This window comes from Nematostella vectensis, chromosome 6, assembly GCF_932526225.1.
Source record: "Nematostella vectensis chromosome 6, jaNemVect1.1, whole genome shotgun sequence".
NCBI classification, from domain to species: Eukaryota; Metazoa; Cnidaria; class Anthozoa; order Actiniaria; family Edwardsiidae; genus Nematostella; species Nematostella vectensis.
The window spans coordinates 5,970,686-5,991,381 of record NC_064039.1 but is presented as its reverse complement, the minus strand read 5'-3'; the positions used below and the strand labels follow the sequence as shown (position 1 = coordinate 5,991,381).

The 20,696-nt window shown below is 38.7% G+C and overlaps 2 protein-coding genes across 3 annotated transcripts; one reads left to right on the top strand and one right to left on the bottom strand.

Annotated features, from left to right (window-relative positions):
* Positions 1-166: 166 nt before the first annotated feature.
* LOC5521434 (PHD finger protein 21A) lies at positions 167-8,312 on the top strand. 2 transcript variants are annotated; one of them, XM_032366747.2, is made up of 14 exons: positions 167-353; positions 746-778; positions 910-975; positions 2,627-2,668; positions 3,044-3,235; positions 3,575-3,811; positions 3,899-3,950; positions 4,056-4,135; positions 4,429-4,480; positions 4,619-4,758; positions 5,556-5,705; positions 6,319-6,397; positions 6,560-6,663; positions 7,374-8,312. In XM_032366747.2, the coding sequence occupies exons 1-14, from the start codon at positions 300-302 to the stop codon at positions 7,473-7,475; spliced, it is 1,383 nt and encodes a 460-aa protein (XP_032222638.1). In that variant the 5' UTR covers positions 167-299; the 3' UTR covers positions 7,476-8,312. The 2 variants fall into 2 exon arrangements, with proteins under 2 accessions (XP_032222638.1, XP_048585248.1); XM_048729291.1 differs by lacking the exons at positions 167-353; positions 746-778; positions 910-975 and adding an exon at positions 1,618-2,136.
* On the bottom strand, positions 8,266-20,193 carry LOC5521564 (probable allantoinase 1). The gene is made up of 11 exons (XM_001641171.3): positions 19,998-20,193; positions 19,353-19,504; positions 18,611-18,725; positions 15,561-15,707; positions 15,405-15,447; positions 14,575-14,668; positions 13,500-13,686; positions 12,955-13,093; positions 11,744-11,916; positions 9,452-9,484; positions 8,266-8,822 (listed from the first exon to the last, which is right to left on the bottom strand). The coding sequence occupies exons 1-11, from the start codon at positions 20,139-20,141 to the stop codon at positions 8,685-8,687; spliced, it is 1,365 nt and encodes a 454-aa protein (XP_001641221.3). The 5' UTR covers positions 20,142-20,193; the 3' UTR covers positions 8,266-8,684.
* Positions 20,194-20,696: the final 503 nt, after the last annotated feature.

The following is a 20,696-nucleotide window of genomic DNA, read 5'->3' as shown; positions in this document are numbered from 1 at the left end:
CAGGATATACGAACGAATGCAAAGTAAACTACAGTATAGAATGAAACAGTTTTAATTCTGTTTTTTTTTTTTTTTTTTTGTATTATTTCGAAGGAAAAACAAAGTGCAGTTGGTCACATCCGGGACTTTGATCGTGAATAAAACAGCAGTAGCCTGTGACGTCACAGGCCATTTCACTTTTCCTACTCATGCCAAAGACCGGGTATTCGCTGCATATGGCCCCCTCACCCCTCTACCACTCTGAGTAAAATCACCAAAGTAAGCCAACAATCTTCATCTACGGTCCCGTAAGCGCCGAAATGGAGCTAGAAAAATTACAAGCACAACTTCGGTGCCAAATCCAAGAACACCAGGCATGTAGAGGCTTTCTTTCTTATAGTAGTCTTTCCCTTGTTGACATGGCTATGCGCTCGGCCACAAGTGTTTTATATGCAGATTTTACCCAAAACTGTTCCCGCTACGGTTTACTTGGCTGAGTGTTCATTTCTATAAATTTGTGCTCGAGTTTTAGGGTCAACTTCATTCATTTATCGAAATATTTTCGAGTTTTAGCGGGTTTTGAAAGCTTAGCTGGGAAATTTGAGGTTGTGTGTGTGTTGTTCTTGGCTTGTTCATATTTAATCAATTCTATTTTACCCTTTATCCCTCCCCTCAAAGAGTTTTGACTACATGTTTCAGAGGTCGTGAAAGTTTCTTACGGGTTTAGAACCAGGGTTTTCCGTTAACTTTGGCGTTCTTTTTTCAGGTTGTCGTTCAACAAATAAAGACCGACCCAAAGGTATGGAGTTTGTCGGGCTCTTTCACATCGCGGACTTGAAAGAATTAGCAATTCACAATTAGAATTGTTTCTCTGGTCGTCTATAGTTGGGGAAATATTTTCAAACATTTATGTTCTCCTCTTTTCCACAGAATCCCGACTTACAGAAAAAACTACATAGTTTACAAGATAATATAACCACACTCAGTGAACAACAGGTCGGTCTTAGCGTATTTATTGCTCTTGGTTGAATTTTATTGGGGAAAGAAAAATTGCATGCGAAGGGATAAATTCGCGAGCATGTCGCCTAAACCCCGATAGGGCGGTATGTCGAATTTAATATTCCTGCATGGCATTAGAATACTCGATCAACCAATCATTATCGAACAAGGGCACTCGTGTCTTCTACCCTGGGTGAATTAACCTTCAAAGGCCACCAAATCAAAAACTACACTTACTTTTCCAAAAAAAATCCCCAAAAGGCGATTCGTGTACGAAATAGAGGTCGCGTGTTTTGGGCTATCGAATTTCTTACCATCTTGAAACTTTTGTGGTGATAATATTTCCATACACCGGAAACTAGCACAGAATATTTCTTTTTCTTTGAGAAATATTTTCAATTTTTACAGTAAGCTTATAATTCTTCTTACTGCTTAATGTTTGTTCTCACTTGATTTTATTAAGTGCTCACAAAGTTTTTTTTTTTTAATTAATTGAAAGAAAGGGCATTTTTTTTCTTTCACATGTTAAGAAAAAATTTATTATAACACTACTTTTTAAATTTATTTTATTTACCTGCCGTAGTTATCCATCCTTTTACTCTGGATTGCTTCACAAGCTTGCATATTTTATGCATGGAATATTGAAATGTTTATTCAAGTCATGTAGTATACTCTTTTCACTTTGTTTTGTTTACCAATTTAAAGATTAGATTGAGGGGTCATTATGGAGTTTTTGCATTAAGGCTTAACTATGATTTCAAAATATCAATGATTTTTTTTATGCTTTTACTTTTAAATAACATTAAAAGCAAACCCATGTACAGGTGTTTTTATACCTATATTGTTCACTGATTTCCCCCCAAAAGCACTAACTCAGTTCAGTGCAAGCTTTTGAAAATAAAAACCTTAAAGATAGTGATAGTGCCAACATATGCATCTATTGCAGATCCTCTGTTTCCATCCAATGCTATAATTTTATTTAATATTTGTATTTTGATGTTCTACTAAATGTAGTGTTTGTAGATGCAAATATTCTTCAATTGGAGCTAAACACAAAGCTACCTGATCTCAACATTTTGTGTAGCTTGCATGGAGCCATGGAAAAGAAGGAGCAGTGAATATACACTAGAAATATTAAATTTCTTGTTAAATTTTGAGGTATCTTAAATTCTCAGATTTTAGAGATTCAACTTCTCGTTCTCAGATCTTTAGAAAGGCAAGATCCTTTTTTCGGATTTTCAAAAATGCATTCTTGCTGTTTGGGAATTTCTCAGATTTACCACCCCTAAAAGGGATTAACTTCAATACAACCCCACTTCTATGATACATATATACAGCTATTCTTGAAAAGGTTTTCCACCTCAAAATACTTTTTAAATGTTAGAGATATCACCTGATATATATATTTGCCATCTGAGCATTTAAAATTACTGCTTACAAAGTTGGATAAATTGAAATGCACAAATTTCTTCAATGTCATGGTGTCACATGACATTTCTAACATTCATGTCTTTTTATTTGGAGGGACTTTTCAAGATAAGCTGTATTTTGATCACAGATTTTACAAACATGGTTTACTCTCCCCAGAGGTGTGTTTCAAAAATAGTTTCAAAGTGGTTTGTTGATATGCTTTCCATCCTCTTGGCAGAACCGAGTGGTTCAACAATTGAGACAAGAATTATTAAAGAAGGTAAGTCATACCCTTCAACTTTTGCTCAACAGCATTCTTTGAATGAGATGTCCATTTTTGTGTATTCATAAAAAAAATTGGTTGGGAAAGGGGAGGTGGGGTAGTCTTCTTTGATTTCGGTTGGCTGAAGTCAGATATTTTCTTTTCAACCCTTACTTAAACATAAGCCTAGCTAGGGGTACAGCAACTACCTCCATTCCTCTCCTTCCCTGGTACACCCAAACATGTTTGCCTCAATTGCACAATTTTCTTAATATATATCTGATTCACATCTTAAAGGATGGGGAAGGCTAACCTCAGCCACTTTGGGTGTGAAAATTTCATACCTGGACAATTCCATCAAATAATGTATCATTTACTTTTTTTTATTTGCAGTCAAGTGGAATCAAGATTTTACCAAAAAGTGAAGGAATTCCAAATGGTGACCACACATCACCTCTGAAAATATCCAACATAAAAGTCAAGCAGGAGCCCACAGATGACATACTGAAACCAGTGTCTAGATCTTCTAATAACCTGCTGAGTATTAAACCCAAGCCATCCCCTGTCCTTATCATGTCAAGTCAGGTGTGTGCGGTCAAAGATTGGTCATAGCCTAAATTGCCCTAAGCAACATATCAAATCAACAATTCTCTTTTATGACTCTTTTAAAATCCTGTTACACCCAGCAGAGATAATCTGACCTCAACTATTTAGCAGCCTTCTCGTACCACCTTCACTCCTGCATGTTAGAAGCCTCCAATTAATGAGCAATATATTTAAAAAAAAACATTCTACCATTTCACTCAATGCAAAATGTTATCAGTATCATACTGAATTCATGGGTACACAAGACAGCCATTTTCTACCTCAAAATTATTTTTAACTTTTTGTTCAATATAAAATGATTGTTTGTTCCTTCATCAGAGTGGCACATCATTCATAGTGCGCTGCCCTACCAGCCCATATCAAAAGAGCTCACTGCAATCCCCTAACATGAACATGGTCCCAGCAACCAACACATCACCATCCCATGCTGCAACCCTAGTGCCTTCAAGCAAAGCCTCTGGACAGCCCCTTACAACTAATTTTCCTACCATATTACCACGCCCACCAAGTGCAGACAAGATCATGAATAAAACTCCTAAACCTCTTGAGCCAGAGGTAAAAGGGTTGAAAAATATCTTCTTTTTTTGTTAGTTAAAAAGCAGCTTTACTTAAAAAGTATATTTTAATTTCCCTTTTATTCAGAAATTAGAATTCATGGCAGCATTAGGCTTGATCACACCTCAAACCCTTATAGGTGAGTTTTGTTATTTACTGTAGGTGGACATCATTTTGATATGTAGTAGATTATATATATCCTCTGAAAATTATAAAATTCATGTGTGATGGGAATTGGCACTAGATATTCAAGCAAAGCGCCAAGAGAGAAAAAGACGAAGTAATTGTATGTCACCTCAAAATGCACTGGACATCGAACCAGATGTGAGTTATATATACTCATCTATCTATTTGTCAGGGATGGAAATGTGTTTGTTTATTTATGTTGTTTATATATTTTTATTTCTGTTTGTTTGTTTTACTAAAAATATATAGTTTCTACAAGTATTGCAGATGTTTTAATTCTTTCACACTGCAGTTAATACAAGTTGCATTTTTCTGTATATCTATTCTTTAAGTCATTCCTTTAAAATAGAGGAAAGAGCATTTAACATCATTGTGATGTCATTTTCAGCCAACCTATATGCTATGAGGTACCTATTATGTTTCTTTTGCAGAGCAAGAGGGCTAACCGAATGTTGATATTGCCAACAATGAAGAGAGGAAGAGGTATTGAAATTGAATAGAATAAAACTAAGAAATTTACACATTCCATATACTTGATAACCCTTTATGAAAATTACAACTGTACAATGTATACTTAAGAATTGACATTTTCATACTTCATATCTCTTAAATTTTTTTCAGGGCGCCCACCAAAGTTCCAGCAGAGTGGTCCTGCGTCACCCAAGACAATATCACCTCTTGTAAATGGATATGCTGATAATGGAAGGGCAAACAGGTTACGCTACAGGCGCTTCGTCACACCTGAATCCCCTGCAGACGAGGTAACAGCTTCAATTTTTTTACCATAAAAAGCTTGTTCAACATGCTCTCCCAGCCATTGTAGTGATACCCCGGTTCCAGAGCCTCGAACGTCTCTCTATTTAGTGGCCAACCTCAAACGTCTCTCTATTTAGTGGCCAACCTCAAACGTCTCTCTATTTAGTGGCCAACCTCAAACGTCTCTCTATTTAGTGGCCAACCTCAAACGTCTCTCTATTTAGTGGCCAACCTCAAACGTCTCTCTATTTAGTGGCCAACCTCAAACGTCTCTCTATTTAGTGGCCAACCTCACTGGCCACTTAATAGAGAGGTGCTAGAGGCTCTGGAACCAGGGTATCGTAGTGATCATGGACATCAGATCCTGGGAAGGATAATTTACTATGTGGGTCCCAAAATGATCTTCTAATCAACAAGCAAATTAAAGCAACAGCAATCATAGACTGTTGTGTAGAGGATGAAATGACCCAATTACTTTTTGCTAGCTGAAGTGCTAATTTTTCTTTGCTTCCACAGTGGGTTGGGATAAAAGGCAGGAGATACTTTCTCACCTTGCATTTGCTTTATTATTATCTATATTGTCCCATATAGCTTGTTGGTGAGGATGAAGTAACACCATGACATGATGGTGTCCCTTTATGGATCTTTCTATGTTTGAGGACTTTTCAGCCAGTGTGATTATGATGACCAAGGTGCACAGGTTGACATGTCTGCAGAAAATAGAAAGTCATGTTGATGTTTGGGTGTACTCAAAATCTTGCACTCCATAGATCATCTGAAATCAGTCTTTTCTCTTATCTAGGACGATGATCATGAAGATGCGTGCTCTGAGTGCAAAGCAAGTGGAGAGCTGTTGATGTGTGACACATGTACATTGGTGTACCACCTGTCCTGCCTGGACCCACCCCTCACCACCATACCGACAGGCATGTGGATATGTCCCAAGTGCAAGGTAGGGTGTAAGGCTATCAAGAAAGGGTGGGAACGCTTCCAAGGGGCATGTGGATATGTCCCAAGTGCAAGGTAGGGTGTAAGGCTATCAAGAAAGGGTGGGAACGCTTCTAAGGGGCATGTGGATATGTCCCAAGTGCAAGGTAGGGTGTAAGGCTATCAAGAAAGGGTGGGAACGCTTCTAAGGGGAATGTGGATATGTCCCAAGTGCAAGGTAGGGTGTAAGGCTATCAAGAAAGGGTGGGAACGCTTCCAAGGGGCATGTGGATATGTCCCAAGTGCAAGGTAGGGTGTAAGGCTATCAAGAAAGGGTGGGGAAGGTAAGATCTAGGCAGAGGAAGAGCGTGGGGTGGTTTCTTGGATTCATTAGAACTGCTTTTTAGGCTTGGAGACCTTTGATATGGTTTTTCATGAATTGAACCAGCCATGTAAATCATAGACACCATTCACGGTAGGTAGTCATTTTTGTTAACTTTGTCAGTGTAGACTTGGTTTGATGTGGCAAGGCTAGTAATTGATAAGTTGAGGTATGGTAGGGGCAAAGACTCTCCTCAATCTGAAAGCCAAACCCAGTAAACTATTATATACAATCACATGTTCATCTTTCATTCCAGGAAACTGCATCTAAAAGTGATACCGTCCCATGGCCTGGTATGCTTGCTGTGGTGCAGTCTTACATGGCTCATAAAACAGGTACGACTAGGAGTCAGAGATCTCAGATATGGTGTAATCTAATGGATCCAAGAGTTCTTAGCCACTTACATGGCTGTCCATCCATTATTTTGTCTACTCATCCAACTGTTGACCTGTTCAATTTTAAGTATTATGCACTTCAAATGATTATCTTTCTTGCAGCCAAAGAAGAGGAGAGAAACACATTACTTAAGCGGAGTGAGGAACTTAAAGCAGAGCGTATTGAGCTGGAAGCCAAGGCAAAAAGCCTGAGTAACTCCATCATGGTATGTTACCTCCCGTAGCCTAATGTACCATGCATCACTGTACATGTGTCAACCTTCTGTAGCCTAATGTACCATGCATCACTGTACATGTGTCAACCTTCTGTAGCCTAATGTACCATGCATCACTGTACATGTGTCAACCTTCTGTAGCCTAATGTACAGTGTATCACTTTACATGTGTAAACCTTCTGTAGCCTAATGTACCATGTAACAGTTTACACATGTAAACCTTCTGTAGTATAATGTATCAGTGTACATGTGTAAACCTTCTGTAGCCTAATGTACCATGTATCAGTTTACACATGTAAACCTTCTGTAGCCTAATGTACCATGTATCAGTGTACACATGTAAACCTTCTGTAGTATAATGTATCAGTGTACATGTGTAAACCTTCTGTAGCCTAATGTACCATATATCATTTAAGTTTGTAAACCTTCAGTAGCCTGATGTATAAGATACTATGGGATCGTTTACTTACATAGAAGTTATTGTTACTATTGGGGATTTCCTGCCCATTTGTTAGTAAACCCTCTTACTGAACTACTTACCCCTGATCTGGGTTAATGCATTACAATACAATGAACTTTATTTAACAAGGTATACATATATAACCATTTAAAGTTTTCTAACTTGTGGCCCTAAAAAAACTCAAACAGAGCCATAGACAGGACCTCCAGCTTAACTCCATTATATCTTCCATTTTCTGTAGGAACAAATGCAAGCAAAAAGTGCCCTCACAGCCTCAAATAAAACAGCCAAGAATTCTGTGGATAGATTAACACGGTTTATTGAACTAGTGCAAAGCTTATGACAGAATACCATGGATACATGATATAATAATTATTGCTGTGTATATTTATTTGCTGATGCACTGTCAGCTAATTGTTCTGGTTACTGTTTTCTATGTGGAATGTACTGCTATAAATGATATGAAAAATGTAAATATGAATTCTAGGCGATTTTAGGACCAAATGCCTACCTAGGGGTAGGTTGTATAAAGAACTGCATAGCTATTCGCCCCTCTTTTCTAATCCAAACATTTAAAAATCGCAACATTGTTGCTATTCAGCTGTTAAGGGTTAATAGCTCCTGGTATATGCAGTCTGTAAAAACGAGGGAAGATGGATCATAACTCCCAGATACATATACATAAGTGCATGAGATACCATTGCATGTTATGTAAATACTATGCCATCAAATTAACTACAGGAAACAGTTAAGGCTGGTAGGATTACTTAATTCTTTTTTAGCTTGATCTCAAAATATAGCAGAAGTTTTTTTTTATGAGAATTGCTTTTTGGAACATTAACAGTTGCCATATCAAGTTTCCTCTGGCCATCTAAACTTTTAGACTCTGATTCCTCCAAGCAGAAGACAAAGAGAACTATGTGGGAGGAAGATTGACGTGAGATTTGGCATAGCAAACCACACGGGAAGCGTGCAACGTTGCCCCTTTAATTTAGGGTGGGTGTTAGAGGAAAACTTCTGAGGCAACGCAATCACCCCCTATGAAGTCCTACTATTACTTCTCCGCGAATGAATACTGTATGCTTGTTGTTGTTTCGGTACAGGCAGAGTTGTGATATCAAGTCACCATCAGCTGCTGTTATAAAACTGGTTTATTTGATTAAAAATGCACAAATACTTATTCACGTCTTCCTTTTTTTAGCTACCCCCCCCCCCCCCCTTTGAATCCTAGCGTGTAGTTTGGTCTTCTTTCCGCTTTCAAGAATTAGTCTAATTGGCATTGACGTTCAATACGGTTCATGATTGGACGTCACCAGACCTCTGCGACAACTGACATAATTCGAGTAAGTACGCAGCTGCTTTGTCTCCTATTATCTTTGTTCTACAAAGGAGTTCTTTTGTCTCTATTCTTCTCGTTCTTTGTGTCAAGGTGCGGATATTGTTCATTTGCCTAATCAAATTGCAGCTTGTAAGAGCTGCGTACTGACCCCATAATTCCTATGATGACATACGGGAAAAGATATATAGTATAACTGAGGCTTTCTACTAGAAATTAGCGAGGTTGTGTTCCATCTAGTAGGAAATCCCCAAGCGGCTCCTCGTGCACTGTGTTCCCGCTGAATACCACTTGTCCACGTAATATTGTCTGGTGGACTCGTCCAAACAATTTTTTACCGGCGTATGGCGTAACCTGAAAAAAAATATTAGATAAAAAATTCAGTGTTTTTGTTCCTTTATTAGCGTCGTACTCTGCCTTCTATTGGAAGAGCGCTATGATTTGCGCTCGCCACTTCGCTGCGTTACTTTGCGGCAGTTCTTTGTATTACAGTTAAGAAGGCGATTCGCTTTTGAACGTAATAACGAGGAATTCGTATCAATGTGAGCTGCTTTCTATTCCTCTTTGTTTTGCTGCTTTCTATTTCTCTTAGTTTTTAGTTATAGTAGTGAATCTGTTTCTCTTCTTGATAGCGGGATGACCGTGTATTTTCGATCAGAACAAACCGGGTTATTTTACATTACTCAGCAGGTTAATAAATTAAAACATTTTAATGAAAGAAAATCGTTGAATATTTTTTTCTAATATTCCTATTTTCATCCAAGTTATTGGCCAACCCCAGCAGAGGGGGGGGGGGGGGTGATCGTCGGTAAAAATCAATTTTAACCCTAAGGGATAGCAAATTGGGTGTGGTCGAAGAATTTTTTTTAACCCTGAGAAATAGAAGCATCGGAAAAGACCTCCCTAAAGGATAACAGTTAGCCGAAAATTTATGTCCAAACACGAAAATGTTTCTTTTTAAATATCCTCGCGGTATAATTTACCTTGTTTCGATGACGGATGTCACTTGATTTAACCTGCAAAAAATGAATCATATAATCAACCGACCTTGCAAGTGTTTAAACGAGCACGTCGGACATTTCCATGTTGAAACATATTAAGGCATCTCACAAACACATATCTAAAAAAACAGTGCAAATGATCTGGCAGGAATATGACAAATTCTTTTAGGTGCGCTTGCGCTTGCTTGTGTGTTTTGTAATCGGTTTCTGGTGTATGATTGACAGATCTGGTTTATTAGCAGCTTATACACGCTAACAAACAAAAACAAAACAGCTAAAAAACAAGTAAAACAAAAGTCCTGCTACTTTTAGACTACCCATCCCTAGATAAAAAAAACAGTCATAAATAAATTTAGCGACCTTTCCCTGCGGCGTTATAGCAGGATTTACTAGGTTCTGAAAAAGGAGTCTTTCATCAACATATCTTTTATCTTTCATGACCTTTTTAACTTTTAAAACAAGCACACGTTTTCTTTCCGTTTTCTTTCCATCTCATGTCGCTTACATTTAGTTAGGAAGAGGAAATCGTCTTAGACCTCCCCTGAATTACACTGAGAACAGATTCTGTCCTCAGGCTTTCTATAGGGCCTCTGGTAGCGCCCAGTTTTAATTTCAAGTTTATGACTACTAATCCTTATGCGGGTGAGAGCTTTTTCCGTGGTTGAGGTTGTGAATGTTGGAAAGCTATGTCTCATCTCAAAATCGTATGTCGTTTTAAAAGTTCTATAAGTTCTAAGTTTTTTTTTTTACCGGGCTTTTTGGAGTCATTGAATATTTCGCCCAACCAACATTGAAATTCGATGTCTCGCGGCCTTTGCTTAAAAACCACTTTATCCTGCTGCAAGGCATTGTGTGTACTTTGGGTTGGGATATGGGTGGATAATGTTTTAGGGCGGGGCATAAGGTTGGTAGGGTGCGCCCCGTAAATGGGACAGACTGGAAAAACACAAGAGAAAGAAATCACTTTCACTTGAGACACCTAGTCCGAGTCGCGACTTGAACTCAGAGAAAAGCCCCCGAGTCAGAGCCAGGACTCGAACCCGGTACACAGAGGTGAGAGGCCAGCGCGCTAACACGCTAAGCCACCCGTGCTTCCAGATACAGACTATGGACGAATTAGACTATTTATCATAAGTGGGAAGAGGACCTAATGAGCCTTTTGTTGCTCATTACTGCAAAAAAATAACGAAGAAAGGCAAGATTTGTGACGATCATAAAAGTACAAAAATATTATATAAAATTCACGTCATCTACGATGTCTGTGTGGTTGTGATCCTTCTCGGATCCTCGTATTTTCCCGTTAAAAATCCACGGCTGATTGGTCTCTTTAATGTTTTAACAGTGAAACTCCTGTACGCCGAAACTCCTGTACGCGGATTGGTGCAGATATACGTTGGTGCGAGAAAACAAGCGTTTTGCCTTTTAGACGCTGTTAGAAGATGTAAATGAGAATTTGGCTGTGAAAATCATCCTTATCAAAGGTTGAGAGTAAAAACTATTCTTTCTAGGAAAAAATGCTTTGCTTCGGTTTTAGTGTCATCTTATTCAGTGCAAAATGCCTTGGAGCTTAAATAGCCTGCATAACAAGCTGCGTGTTTTTAGGGCGAAGAAGTAAGAAGAGAACGACATGATAAGTTTTCAATGATCAAAGGTTGACCAAACAAAAATTAATTTGCAGGTCCATTACAGTGCAAAACGCTACCTCGGCCACCTTGGCAGCCAATAGGGACTTTAAGATACGAGTACGGCTACGAGAACGGCGACGGTAGAAAACAATGGATTAATTTGAGAATTGAAAGGCTGCACGTGAAAATGAGTTTTGTCTGATAGATTTCCAATCGTTCTCCACGGTAGAAAACAATGGATTAATTTGAGAATTGAAAGGCTGCACGTGAAAATGAGTTTTGTCTGATAGATTTTCAACCGTTCTCCACCAAAAAAACGACGTGAAACTCTTTAGTTTAACGGTCTGGCGAGTACGTGGTCGGTTGGAGTATAAATTCACTTTTCTCTGTTTCTTATCCTAGAAAGAAGCTTACGGTTAATTTCTGTTCTTCCTGAATAAAAAGTCTATAGGTAATTTCATCGAAACTATTGTGGAATTTTGGTCGCCAAGCGTCATGTCGGTCACGTAATGTCGTTGTCACATCGTAAAGTCCCTAATAGCAGGGATGCGACGAAAAAGGCTGTGTTCCCCCAGTTTCCTTAATGACCCTTGCTAATTGGCCAACTCTATAAAATTTTGTCAACGCACAGTGGTATAAACTGTATTACCATAAATTCTTCATTTGGGTCCCAGATGACAAAATCTGCATCCTTGCCCACGGAAATCATGCCCTTGCGATGCTGCAGGCTGCACAGTTTGGACGGCTGCTCGCACAACACTCTCACCACATCGTGTAAACCCAGGCCACGGCAACGTGCGCCACTCCAAAATAGCGATAGACCTAAGGACACAAAAATATCTCTGTTGTAATACAATAATGCCGTAGCATTCCGTGAAATATTGGGGGGGGGGGGGGGGAGCACAATCAGAAACATTAAGAAAATATTGGGGGGGGGGCACAGCCACGCCCCTATTGGTTATTTCCTTGTAGGGCACATGCCCCCAGTGCCCCACCCCCTGCTACGGCCCTGTTATGCCTTAGGGAGACAATAGGTTTGAATATAGCACTCATAATATTGCTAGTCGCAATCAGGGATGAAAACTCCAAAATAGCGACAGACCTAAGGACACAAAAGTATATGTCGTATTATAATTATGCCTTAGCAAGTAGAAACAATAGGTTTAATAATGTTAGCACTCATCATTCATCCCCGCGAGCAGGGATGAAGTAGAGAGCACCACTCCAAAATAGCGATAGACCTAAGGACACAAAAGTATACACCTATTTCACAAAAGGTTGTCAATGCAAATGGTAAATGGCGTACGGGTACTAATTATTTGTAAAATTAACGGTGTTAAATAAAGTCTAGCAATATCAGAGCCAAGCATTGGTAACCTTAAATGGATAATTGTTTTGATTTATCCATATTCTTCCATCCTCGGGGACCCAGGGCGTCGCGGAGATCGGGAACACAGGTAGCGCACGAGAAAGAAAGATCACATTTTTCGCGCGCTCCCGATCTCCGCGACACCCTGGGTCCCCAAGGATGATATTATTTTTTTCGCGACGCATGGACACTTTCGGTCGTAAAACTGCCATTTACCAATCGTCATTTGCCATTTGCACTGACAACCTTTATTTAAATAGGTGTATGTCGTACTATAATTATGCCTTAGTGAGTAGAAACAATAGGTTTAATAATGTTAGAACTCATAATATTTCTAGTCACAATTAGTGATGAAGTGCAATTACCATCATTGATGAGCAGATCCAGGGTTGGGTGGGGTACCACCCCAAAGGGGGATACCAATATTTAAAACTTATGGTGGGAGGGTTTTATTAGTGAAATATGATTGTTTTACATGAAAAAATACTCACCATATTGGAGAGAAGAAATGCCACCCCAAGCACCAATAAAGTCCCCTTGGTCAAGGAGTTTCAGGTCGGGAGTACATGGAGAGTGGTCAGACACAACCAAGTCAATATCACGGAATTTTACAGCATTCCACAAGACTTCCTGGACAAGTAACAGATTTAACAAATGTATTCACCAAAAACAGCAAGTAGTTTTACTGCTTTCATGGCCGCCACATATAAGCGAGATAAATAATTTGAATCCACCCTTTCTGAGCTAGGAAATCTTTGGAATTGACTGTAAAACATCACAAGGTTTATGATTATAGGAGGAGGTCATTGGAACCTTCAGGTTCACGTTTTTGTGTATTAGATAATCAAGCTTTTTCTCTTGAATTTTTTTTTTTTGGGGGGGGGAGGAGGAAATGTGTATTCTGTTTGAATTCTTGTGACAGTTTTTCAACACCAAACCAATTGATCTATAGCTTTTAATTTTTTTTTGGTACATGTTTCAGCTTGGCCAAGTTATCTTATGGATTTGCTTTGAATTGGCAATGAGGTGGACATACCTGGTTGCTCCTATCTCTGATTGGTGGACAGCACTTGTACTGCGTAGCACCATCAGGAACTTCTTCAGCAGTCAACGACAGGTAATGATGTGTTGTCTCTACTGTGAGAGGAATACCTGACGATCTTGCTGATCGAATAGAGTCTAGAGCACTACCAGAGGATAGATGTACTATGTGACATGGCACCCTGCAACATGATGATAAGTCGATGACAGAGTAAATGATGTGTTGCGTCTTCTGTGAGAGGAAGGCCTGAGGACCATGTCACTAAAGGAATTGAGTCTAGTGTGCTACCATATGATAGATGTACTTTGTGACATGGCACCCTGCAACATGATAATAAGTCCATGACAGGTATATGATGTGTTGCATCTTCTGTGAGAGGAAAGCCTGAGGACCATGTCACTAAAGGAATTGAGTCTAGTGTGCTACCACAAGGATAGGAGTGGATAATAGGAACCTTGAGTCACTGATAGGTAACGATGTGCATCTACTGTGAGAGAAACGCCCTAGGACCTTTCCTAAGTGAGCTGGCAGAGGATGTGCATTATGTGACATGAAATTCTGCAAAATGACAATAATAACTATAGATGATGGGAACAATACATACAATATTGTGTAGCCATTATGTTATGTAAGTTCTCTAGTGTTCTCTAGACAGGTAGTCTGCATAATTCCTGTTCTCATCGGTTTCTAGGAACGCTTGCTACGCAGACTATCTGGCAAGAAACTTTAAAATTGTGATAAACCCCGTTTTAAATCAAAATCCCTTTGCAGATATTAACTTTGAATAGAATTTTGACCTGCAAAAAGCCAAAAAAATTACATAGACATAGAAAACGGAAAACAGCTGTGTTCCTTTCCCAAAAGGTCAAAGTCGGCAACAGCAACTACTTTACACTACTTACTACGCTACTACTTACTACGCTACACTGTTTCCCCAATAAGCTCTATTATGTAAAGGTGATGCCACCCTTGATATTTTTATCCAATGGCAAAATAATGACAAAACTACATAGGCAAGGAAAGCCCTTATCTGTTGCTAAGGGTGTATGAGCAATATATTTGAAAATACCTGTAATGGTCACACAAATGGATGACCATCTCAATTGCTTTGTTTTCCATGCTTTCAGGTCTCGTCTTTAAAAAAGTGTCATACTTTTGTTTATCTATCAAAGACAATAGAGACAATTTAGTAGTCTGGGAGCTATAATTTAAAAAACGCGATCTGTTCATCTGACACCACATGTTCAGGACACCTGAAAAAATGCAAGCCTCTGTTAAACTTCCTTAACAACTCTGGGGATGTGTTCTTTGAAAAAGAGCTTTCAATTTGATTTCAAGACCAAGAAGATGTGTTGGGTTTACTTGCACTAGCATCATCATATCCATCAGAACAGTAAGCTTTGTGGTTTGCACTTTGCTGAGAAACATTTCCTTGTCACAGGAATTGTGATCGGATTATTGAATGGAAGCTTACTGGAGGTTTTCCACAGCTAAACTCAAGGAATCTTAGCAAAAAAAAGCCTTTTGATAAGGTTGCCAACATCTGGAAAGGGATTTCCTCTGCGTAAAGGTCAATATGTACACAGGCTGATGCAGAGCAGCAAGCCATACATAAAAAAAGCAAAGGTGGTCCAGGGATACTGCCTGAGGCACATCATGGTGAATGTGCACCAAGCTGGACTTTTCCTACTAAGTGAAGATAAACTGCTTCCTATTTCCCAGATAAAAATTGAACCATTTCAAGGAATCTTACATTCTATAGGCCTTTAATTTGATGATCCAAATGGTAATTACATACCATATCAAATGGCAGCTCATAAGTGTCTGTTCTGTGGTGATACTAGTATTTGGTACTCAGTATTTGTTAATAAGAGATCTGTAAAAATTCTTAGGACTTACCATCTTTAGAGACAGGTATGCCCTCATCAACCTCAGCATGGAACTATAATGGGAATGAAAACTTTGCTAGGAATCATGCCTAGTCCTGAGAAAACTCATCTTGAAGGATTAAATTCCAACTACAAAAAGCAAAGTGCAAAATAAAGTGGTATTCACCAGTAAAACGGACCCAAACCCTCGCATTTTCTCGAGAGCAGTACAGACTCCAGCCTCAGAGACATGAGGAAACTCCTCGACTCCGCTGTGAATAAGAAAACACTTGAATCCTCTCACTCCCATCCGTATCATATCCTGGAGCTCATCCTGTGGAATATTCATTTTATTTTGTACTTAATACTGATGCAAGTATAAGGCACAAATTTCTTATTATCTTTGTTATTACCATATCATTATTTTCTTTATCATCATTTATCTCTTACGCTAGGCTTGTATTCCAGCTCATTTCTGTGAGCCTGTAATCCGGTCCAATGAAGCCTAGCAACGGCTGGAAACAGAGCCTATTGCATTGCCATCTCTCTTTTGCTTTAATTTCTCAGATGGCCTCCCGTGCGAGATGGATTCCTAGGTTCTAAGGAATTCCTAGGTATTCCTAGGAATTTCCTAAGATTTCCTAAGTTTCATATAAAGGTGTTAACAAAATATGAAAAGAAAGATACGAAGGGTGATAACTGTTTTAAAATCTTAGATCTGATTTAGACATAATATATATTGTTTCTAATAGAAATGCTTCTTGAGATTATAAGAAAAGAAGTCCCGCTTTGCAGATAGAAGACCGTAAAATGAAAATGTACCGGGCGTCCTTTGCTTTAGTGGCCGAGAGGGGCATGGGCCCAAGGCGCAAAACCATAACGGTCGAACGAACGCCATGTTATCATAACTTCCAAACGGATGGCCGTTTACTCCCGTCTTTTCTAAGCGAAATTCACCTATTTTAAGGACTTGATGAGCAGAACATGGATTGCAGTGAAAGGTTAGTGTGCAATGGGCTTTATAATGTAATAGGATCAATTTGATTTCTGCGACCAACTTTAGCATAGAATCATCGTTGTGAGCGGACTTTTCCAACTAGATGTGTTTTGTGATTTTTTTCTTCTTTTTTTCTTTCTTTTTTTCTTCTTAACACTACTACCTTCTTATCTGTTTCTCTTAATTTCTTTGCAGGACATTATGATAGAGATATCAAAATGTGCCCGAGTTGCAAAGCCAGAAAAGAAAGAAATTTGAGGTACAAGGAACGTATCAATGCGTGAATAACAAGAATCGAATAACTTAAAAACTTTTCAAACTGATACACAAATTCACTGAAATCACATATAAAGTTTCTATGCTTTATAAACTGTTGCTTGAAGCACAAAATTGGCTAACTTAGCTTAGTAAAAACCTAGTAATCAGTCTCGCACCTAAAATTTGTCCAGGTATTTGTTTTGAATATCCAATATTACTGTAGTTGGTTCTCGTCCAGATAAGTTATTATTTTTATATTCTGATCTCAGTAAACCCCTGCAAATGAAGAACCTAGTTATCTTTACATGCTAACCTACTAGGGTTCGAATTTAAATGGTGCATATAGGCTTTAGGCTTCTAGCTTCTTATCTGAATATACAAAGTTATAAACTATGACTGTACAAAGATGCCTATTATAATGTAAGCTAGTATCCTTTTTTCCTATATCATTTTGCTTCCATTTTGTTTTATACTGAGGCACTAGGGTTGCTTGGGGTTAGATTATTTTAAACATGAAACTCATCCAAACAGGACCCACATATATTAGTTGTGCTGGCATACATGGGACTGGTTTTCTAAGTCCAAGATTTTGCACAAATAGACAATTAGTCTTGTTTATGTGAGTTCTAATGTATGTTTGTATTTACAAGTAACCTGCAAAAAAATGTGATGCACCTTAAAATTGAATAAAAAGAATCTTGAATGTTTTCATTGTATGTGGTTTAGTGTTTATCATTTCTTATTCTATATTGCAATCCTAGGAAAATCCTAGGAATTCTTAGGCTTTACAAGCAATTTTCTTCCTAGGAATTCCTAAGAAATTCTTAAGAATTTCCTAGGAATTCCTATGAAAATCTTAGGAAGCTCTTGTTTGTTTTGTCCCAATTTACAGTGAAATTTCACACCTCATTCCTAGGTTATTCTTAGGATTTCCTAGGAATAAAATCCTAGGATATTCCTAGGTTATCCTAGGATTTTCCTAGTCCACCTCGCACGGGCGTGAGTTAGAACACAAAAGTGACGCATTCACACTAGTTGCCTCGCTTTGAGAGGACTAAAGCCTCGATCAAACAGAGATGAGATTTGTTGAGAGTCCCACAGGATTGCAATCAAAAAGTCATTGAGCATTGACAAGAGTTGGTCACTATCTTATCCAAGAATCAGCACAGTCAATTATTCGACTTCTGGATTCATCCAAATTTGTAATTACAATTTTGAATCATGATCTTTTACCAAAAAATCATATCTCTAATACATCAAGATAACGTACTGACGAAAATCACAAATCGGAAAAACCCAGCCCAAAGAATGCACTCTCTCGTTAGCACCATTTCCTAGTTCCAAGTAACATAATATTTTCACGAAGAGGATAATTCTGGACAATCTCCAGTTACTGTTGGTTACCATTTTGTTACTATATTTTGCAGGCACTTAATTTCGCAAAAAAGGGTGCAAAATTATTTTCAATTTCGCAAAAAAATGTCAAAAACGCATTTCTCCAAGAATTTAATTAAAAATTACAACAAAACAAAAGTGTAGAAACCATATTGTGCTTGATGCTATTTTAAAACACATTTACATACATCGAAACTGTGAGACAAAATTTAAGAATCATAAGTTCTTAATCGTCTTTGTCTTGGTCGTCATTTAAGAAAAAACAAGGGAAACAAAACAGAGAGGGTATTGATTTCTTGGGGCCTAAATGATGCGAACTTAAAGAAACCAATAACGTATTTTGGTCAAATTGTTTGCAAAATCTTCTCGGTTGTGGCTATTTCCCCTCAGTGTGGCTAATTCCTTTGGCTTAAAATTAGCCACAGTGGCTTGTGCCCTCAACATCCTAGCACACACAGAGAGAGTGCACGATCAAACAATCATAAGAAGTTGGAACACTCATTGACTTTCATAGACTCTCATCTCAGTTTGATTGAGACTTTAGCCTCCTAAAGGCAATACTTAGGCTACTTCTGCCATTTATGTACCTGATTACCAGGGATCACACCACCCCAGAATGCTAAATCCACCCAACACTTTCCTTGCGCACTCTGCATTTTTGCTTTTAGACCTTGCACTGTTGTTGTAGGAGGAATAGAGTTCCTGACAAGGAGCAAATCAAAATCATTATTGTACAAAATATAAGAGTTATCATGGACAAAATTATCACAGGCCTATAAGCTGCACTTTAGGTGAGGGGTGTGCTATTAAGGTTCACCATTAAAAGTCAAAATATATAATGCAGTCAAGTTACACTTGCCTTGGCTTGGTCGTAAAGAACTTTTTTAGATTTTGTTTTTATAATACTCATCTAAAAAAACCAAAGTTTGGGGTCGACACCCTTGCACCTCCACCTTTAGCCTTAGCCTGCATTAGATATTTCAGGAGAACTTGCATGATATTTTAGGCAGAGCTTAACTCTATACTTTCTGTGACTCTGAACACTGGATACCAGGCTTAATTTCTGATGCCAACATTTATCAGGTTCTTGTCTATTTATTTAAGGGTTTTTCTTCGGGTAGTTGCAGTCTCCTCTTCCAAAAAAGAACCAATCCTAAAGAGGCAGTATAGTATTCAATGTCCCCAGTATTGTTTCTCTGCTTTTGTTATTCAGTATTCCAGCTTTAAGGAGGGTGAACACCTTCCTAAATTGATTCATTAACTGCTCAATGGTAATTATGTCTTAATCCTTGAAGCAGGATAATAGGTTATACAAAATGGTATACTTACAATGGCATATCGACTAGAGTGGTGATACCACCTGAAGCTGCCGCTTGAGTGGCGGTCTCAAACCCCTCCCACTGTGTGCGCCCTGGCTGATTTATGTGTACATGACTGTCGACAACTCCCGGCATTATCACCAGCTCCTCTGCATCAATGATCTTCAACCAAATACAGTAGTAGCTTTAAAACCGGGGACTTTCCACATTTCACACTCAATCACTGTATTTAATAAACCATTGAGTATCGACAGCCAACAATTTACTCCAGTTGAGCGAGTCCATGGAATGTAACGCATTACTTTTTGCCATATGGCTTTGAAGGGGGGCAATGGGGGTCTAATTACCGCAACACCACACAAATTTTTTGAAAATACCGCAATATCATAGAAAAAAATTAGAAATATCACATACTGCACAGAAGGACCAGGTTTTGAAAAGCATATGCGACACCCAGTACAAGTGCATAATCCAATTGAATTATGCAGTATGGATTATGCACTTGTCACTTTGCACCTCGATATCTATAGAACGGCGCAATAATTACAATGAAAATGCAAATAAATACAATGGAAATGCAAATAAGTACTTGAGTTTGGATGTGGCGTTGAATTCTACAGTTTAGCCCAAAAGTTAACTTGAGTGTTTGAAGTACCTTGCAACTGTTCTCATCTCTGATTTGCGCTACATCAGGAATTGTCTCTTCAATCTGGCAGATCTTGCCGTCTTTCACCTTGATATAGCCTGATATTATTCGATCTGAGAGCACTATTTTACGACCCGTCAAAATCAAATCCATCGCAAAAAAATTTAGCTCTTAAACAGACAGGCTTGGCTGCACAGTAGACACAGGCCCCCCGAGGCGTTCCGAGGCATTGCATGGTTGACCTTAGCCTGGTCCCCGGTCTCCCCAGGCATCTTGTGACTTTCCTCTGTTGTCACAGCTTAGATGCGATAAGCTGTCCACATTACGCCTGCCAAACACTAGGACCTCCCCAAAGGCAAAAATCACGACTTACACTAACAAATCACGCGACTTTTTTAGTGTCATTCGCGTCAAAATGAAATGCTTCGGCCCTACGCCGAAGTGACGAAAAAAAATAAAATGAAGATGATCTTTATTTGACCAGAAAGATTCTGGCTGATCTGCTCGCGCTGAATAAGTTGCTGGAGACTGAAAGCTTCACCTTTGTCTAGAGACAAAAACTAGCAAACGAGCATCCGGTTATTTCCCGATAGTGCGCATTCAATGCAAGCTCGCCTAAAAAAGGTCTAATACTACGAGCACGATTTTAAGGGAACTTCCATCGCATATGAAAGACACGTTCTGGGTACCTCTTCCCTCCCCCCCCCC